The sequence below is a fragment of the Pterocles gutturalis genome, unplaced genomic scaffold, assembly GCF_000699245.1.
Source record: "Pterocles gutturalis isolate BGI_N339 unplaced genomic scaffold, ASM69924v1 scaffold6706, whole genome shotgun sequence".
NCBI lineage: Eukaryota > Metazoa > Chordata > Aves > Pterocliformes > Pteroclidae > Pterocles > Pterocles gutturalis.
Window position 1 is genome coordinate 1323 of NW_010105306.1, and position 5797 is coordinate 7119.

General features: G+C 52.6%; 1 protein-coding gene across 1 annotated transcript; it reads left to right on the forward strand.

Moving 5' to 3' along the window:
* Positions 1-1427: 1427 nt before the first annotated feature.
* On the forward strand, positions 1428-5793 carry LOC104471840 (calumenin-like; the record flags this gene model as incomplete). The annotated part of the gene is made up of 4 exons (XM_010087330.1): positions 1428-1625; positions 1692-1885; positions 5257-5423; positions 5776-5793. Coding segments are annotated over 4 exons (577 nt in total), but the record flags the coding sequence as incomplete, so codon positions are not given.
* Between the last annotated feature and the right edge of the window lie 4 nt (positions 5794-5797).

Below are 5797 nucleotides of genomic sequence, written 5' to 3' on the forward strand. Positions count from 1 at the left end.
CTCGGTCTGTGTGCCAGCCCCGAGCCGTGCCCGTGCCCCAGCTCTGAGCAGCACCTCGCCGCTCGGCCGGGCGCCAATTTCTCACCGCCCTTGGCCGGAGGGATGAAAAGTGGGTTTGTGCGAGCTCGGCCGCTGCCCAAACCTTGTCGCTTGGCCCCGCCGCCTCCTTGTTCTGCTGACGCCGGGAGCTTTGGTGTCACACAAACCTTTTCCACCCGCCTGCCATGGGGTGGATTTTACGGTCGGGGAAGCAACTGGGGAAATTCCTGATGGGATCCAGACCTTGCGGAGCATTTTCTGATAAAGCCAGAGAAGGACGATGCCCAGCGAGTCTCCCGTCCTTGACTCTTGTCTTGGCAGTTTAACCGACTTGGAAAAGTTGAATTATCTCCCTGAAATTTTATTTAAACAACTCCAGCCTCCGAAATGTGGTCTGCGAGCTGCCGCCTGCCCCGCGTAAAGTCCGGCATTGAGCAGAAAGGCTCTTCTAGAAGTCCAGCAAATATTTTTACTGGTCTCACTCCAACTCCCTGCTCAGCTTTTAGGAACATCCTGTGAAGAAATTGTGGTTTTGCTTTTTAAAGGCAATTAGGGAAGGGCAAACCCCGGGAGCTGAGTGCAGCGTGGCTCCGGTGGCCAGGCTGGGTTTGCGCTCGATGTTTTGCTTTGCAGCAATATTCTGGGAATTAATAGTCCTGGGGTGACTTAAGAGTCGTTTAAAATTCCTCAAATTCGACTTAAGGATGGCGGAATTTAACAGAACCTGTTTCCCATCGGACCTTCCTGTTAAAAGGAAAAAAAATGACCCTGGTTGCCCAAGCAGAACGTTTTGGGCTCTTATCCCTGGCTCTGATCACCCGGGAGGGGAAACACACAACTGGAAGTTCCCAGGGGTTGTACAAACACGGCCGGTACTCCTAGGAGTAAACCGCGAGGACAGAACAGCCCGGCTCCCCCTTCCCGCCTTCCCCTCCCGTGCATCTGCCGATGGATCTCGGCATAAAAAAACCGGCAGCTTTTCTTCCCAGCTGCTGCTAAAAATATAGGCGGCACGCGGCCTCGTGCTGCACTTGTGAACCCCGCAGCTCCGCTTTCTCCCTCGGTGAACGGCTGGGTGTCGTCCTCGGGGGGGGGGCCACCTCCGCTCCTTGGCGCTGGGGAGGTGGGAAGAGGCACGAGTGGGTTTTTCCCAAAGTCTAAGGAGAAAATAAACCACACAATTCCCGGCTGAACACAAAACCCAACAGGCTGGAGGGGGAGCGAGCCGGCGTTTCGGCAGCTGGACCCTCCGTTGGGTTTGGGGACAAGCCGTCCGTGCGATAAACCCCTCGACTCGCTCACTCTGCCTCCAAACCCTCTCGCCCCGGTAGATCTAGAACCTTGCTTTCCCCTTAACTTTTTCCTGGATTTTTCTGCATTTCCTACAGAAAGATTGTAAGTAAAATAGATGAAGACAAAGACGGGTTTGTAACAGTGGAAGAGCTGAAAGACTGGATTAAGTTTGCACAAAAACGCTGGATTTACGAGGACGTAGAGCGGCAGTGGAAAGGGCACGACCTCAATGAGGACGGCCTCATTTCTTGGGAGGAATATAAAAATGCCACCTACGGCTACATCTTAGGTAGGTCTCTACTCCGGGGAGAAAAATTTGACGGAGCCGGCGCTTGAAACTTGCTGTTTTGTTTTTGTAGAATGATTGTAGCTAAGATAGACACGGATAAGGATGGGTTTGTGACCGAGGGGGAGCTGAAAGCCTGGATTAAGAAGGCCCAGAAGAAATACGTGTATGACAGTGTGGAACGGCAGTGGCAGGAGTTTGACTTGAACCAAGATGGATTTATCTCCTGGGATGAGTACAGGAACGTGACATATGGCACTTACCTCGGTAAGGGGCCAGGTGGCCGCTCTGGTGGTGGGCTCCCATCCATCCATAAAGCAGAAGTGCCACAGAGCTCAGCCCCAATGCCTCGGGTTGAACAAAAAAAAAAAAAAAAACACCAAAAAACCAGAATTTTTACCGATGGCATTGATGAGGGGGAATCTAAGGAAAAAAAAAAAAGAAAAAAAAAGTGAAATTTGCGCTCGTACCTCTGCTTTATTGATGTGCTTAATCATGAGACTTGGCTCAAAACTCAATCGTTTGATAACGTGATTAAAAGCACCCGGGGTGATGGGGTTTTTTTGCCTTCTAACTTCTGAATTTCAAGCTCCTGGTGGCCTTTGGGACCTGCAGGCAGCAGCTGACCGAGCTGTGGCTGGAGAAGTCACGTTTTTCTGGGTGAAAATCTTCTGAAATCTGTGAAGATCGTTAGCAAAGAGTCTTTTAATCCCTTCCCAAAGCCCTGGGGGCACCTCTTATTTCTCCACGTGTCCTGGCAGTAGCTTTAACCCCCCGAACTTGTCAATTTTGTCCTGTAAGACCCCAACCCACCGCCCTGGAGAGAGCGGGGCTGCCCCCCAGGAGCTGTAAGGACCGAGATGCGCCTAGGAGTCAGGGAAGGAGAAGCTCCGCTGGGGTTAAGACGTTAAAAAAAAAATCCCTGTGGTTCCTGCCCCTCCTGGAACACAGACTTATATGGGCTGATGAGCTCCAGCCCGAAAGCATGAAATAAAGTTTAATTTACTTAAATATTTCCAAAGATAGTCAAATGCTCCGCAGGACGGATGGGGGCTGTTGCCTCTCGGTTCTGCCTCATCCGTCTTCCCTCGGGTGATTTCGTGACTTCTTTTAAGAGTGGGTTAAAGCTCGAGGAAGGTTGACGTTGGCCAAAGTGGTGGCTGGGGAAAATCGACCCCCCGAGATCCCCCCAGGTTTCCCTTTTCCATTAATTAGTGTAATTACTGAGCTCCCCGGAAAGCCCAGCCTGTCTACACCTCCAAACCCAGCCTTGAGAGGGGAGAAGAGGTCTCAGGAAGGATTTTATCCCTTTTTTTTGGAGTCCATGCAGTGGGATTTATGACCTGCAGATGTAGAATATTTTTTTTAAAATTAATGAGAAAAAACCTTAATGAGAAAATAATTTTTAAAGCCTAATTTGTAGGAGAGGGGAGTGCCTGGTGCTGTGGTGGGCAATCCGCCGGAAAGATTTCACCGCCCTGAGCCGAGTGCCCTCGGGAGGTGCTGATAAAACCCATTATAACCCTGATCCCAAATATTTTTGTCCTTCCTGGATGCCAGGAGGATCCCGGCTCATCCGGGCAGAGCCATTCCTTCCCAGCACCTGGGCTCCGGGCTCCTTCGTTTTCATCACGAGTTGCTTCCCCCAGCTCCTTTCTGCTGAGATATTCTCACCCCTGACACGAGACTCTCCCCTCCCTGCTCCTCTCTCTGCTCTCCGGCTGGAGTGATGCTGGAAATGCCTCCGGAGATGCCTCTGGAGAGCTTGACGTGCGGCCAAGAGCCCGGCCGAGCCCTTCGGCACGTGAAGAACATCCCTCTCCCAGCGCGGGGGAGCCGAGGCACCGCCCTCTGCTGCTGCTCCACCGAGTATTTGAAAAATGTTCGCTTTTGGTCATCGGCGCGAAGCGCTGCTGGGTGGTTTTTTTAAACCTCGGACGCTGTGTTAGTCACCAGGCTGCGCCCAGGGCTCTAATCAAGTCGCTCGGTGCTTTCTGAGCATCAAAATCCCACTTTCTATACAGAAAGGGAGAATAGGAAGGGATAAATATCCAAGAGCTTCATCTTAAAGTGAATCTCCCTCTAAAACCTCCTTAAAAATAAGAATATAATTTTTTTTTTTTTTTTTTTTTTTTTGTTCTTTGGTTCCATCAGACTCGCCTGGCACCACGGGTGGTTCGTGAAACTAGAGACACTCGTGTTTCTCCCGATCGTTTCGCTTGGGAGCATTAAAAAATTGAGTTTGTGGCTTTGCTGCCTGCAGCTCCCGAGCGATTCCCTGGCGCTCCCCCCTCGATCTGCCCCATAAAACATTTCTGTTGAGCCACTGAGGCCGGGGACAGAATCACAGGGTGGTTTGGGTGGGTTTCACCTTCGTTAAGCAGTCGGCTCACTCGGCTCTTTGCCGCTTGCCACCGCACTGAAACTCCTTAAAGCCACTTGGCCAAACGGCGGAATCACCCGTATTAAAAAAAAAAAATCTGTTTCAATCCTTCCCGCTCCCCTTGTCATGCGAGCCGACACCGATCCCTTTTGTTTGCTCTCCCCGAGCTTTCAGCGTATGCCGCTTCCCGAGGTGAGAGCTTGGGCACAGACAGGGCAAAACTTCAGCCTTAATTGTGCCCTAGAGGTGACTTAAAATAAAAATCTTCCTGCCATCTTCTATCGAACAGTTGGCCAGCGCCGGGGTTTGGATATAGCTACCTAATCCCCCGCCTTTTGTCCTGGATGTCAACGGAGATGGGCCGGAGCCTTTTTTTAGACCAGACCTGGCTCTCGCTTAGCTTCACCCCCAAGAATTCGGCTCTGTCCTCCTCGATCAATATTTTCCTATAGGCTGACAACCAAAGCCAGCTCCGGTGTCCCGCAGCGTTTCTATAGCATGGCTATATCTAGTGGCCATATGTGCCCAGATATTCCCGCTGCGGCGGGCGCTGGGGGATGTTTCGCTGGCTTTGAAGCCGCCCCGGCAGCGGGGAGGAATATCCCCTTACACATTCTGCTCCAGAAATAGCTTGGGCTGAGCTGCTGGGACTGCGCCGGCCAAAAAAACCCCAGTCCTTGTCTTCAGGAGGCACCTTCCCCAGGAATTCTAGTAGCCCACGGCCACTGGTGGCTCTTCCTCCTGGCACAGTAGGTGCAGGAGAGACGTGATGGCCACCAATGTCTTAAATTCAGGCTGCTGTGACAAAGCGTTGGGAGGCTGAGTTGAGGAGATTGGGTTGGGTTGATGTTGAGGCTGGATTGAGGAGACTGAGTTGAGGTTGGGTTGACGTTGAAGTTGGGTTGAGGAGGTTGAGGTTGGGTTGATGTTGAGGTTGGGTCAAGGCTGGATTGAGGAGGCTGAGGTTGGGTTGAGGAGTTTGGGTCAAGGTTGGGTTGAGGTTGGGCTGATGTTGAGGTTGAGTTGAGGTTGGGTAGAGGTTGGATTGAGGAGGTTGGGTTGATGTTGAGGTTGGGTAGAGGTTGGGTTGAGGAGGTTGAGGTTGAGTTGATGTTGAGGTTGGTTTGAGGTTGGACTGAGGAGGTTGGGTCAAGGTTGGGTTGATGTTGAGGTTTGCAGATGTTGGTTGTGACCATGGAGCATCTCCTGCCGGAGCTGACCCAGGCCGGTGCCTCTTCTCTTTTCTTCTGCCCAGATGACCCAGACCCTGACGACGGATTTAATTATAAACAAATGATGGTGCGAGATGAACGGCGCTTCAAGATGGCTGACAAGGACGGAGACTTGACCGCCACCAAGGAGGAGTTCACCGCCTTCCTGCACCCCGAGGAGTACGACTACATGAAAGATATCGTCGTGCAGGTGGGTCCGCTGCGGCTGAGGAGCTGCGGGCGGCGATCCCGCACAAAACGTGGCATTTGCAGTGGAGAAACCGGTGGGAGAGGGTTGGAAATGGGGGCGTGCGTCTGCCCCACCACCGGCACAAGGACCGGTCCCGCAGCGGGGTGGCCTCGAGCGGGTGGGGCAGACGTGGATCGGGGATGGATGTGGGTGGAGAGGATGGGCCGTGGGGCATAAAATGTGGCTTTTTGGGGTGTTTTGAACGTGCAGATGGAATCCTGGTGCTTCCTGGGGCCGGATCCAGCCCGGTGAAGGCGTCACCAGGGTGGGGGAATTGCTCCGAGCTCAGCTAACCGCCCTCTGCTCCTTGCAGGAAACCATGGAGGATATCGACA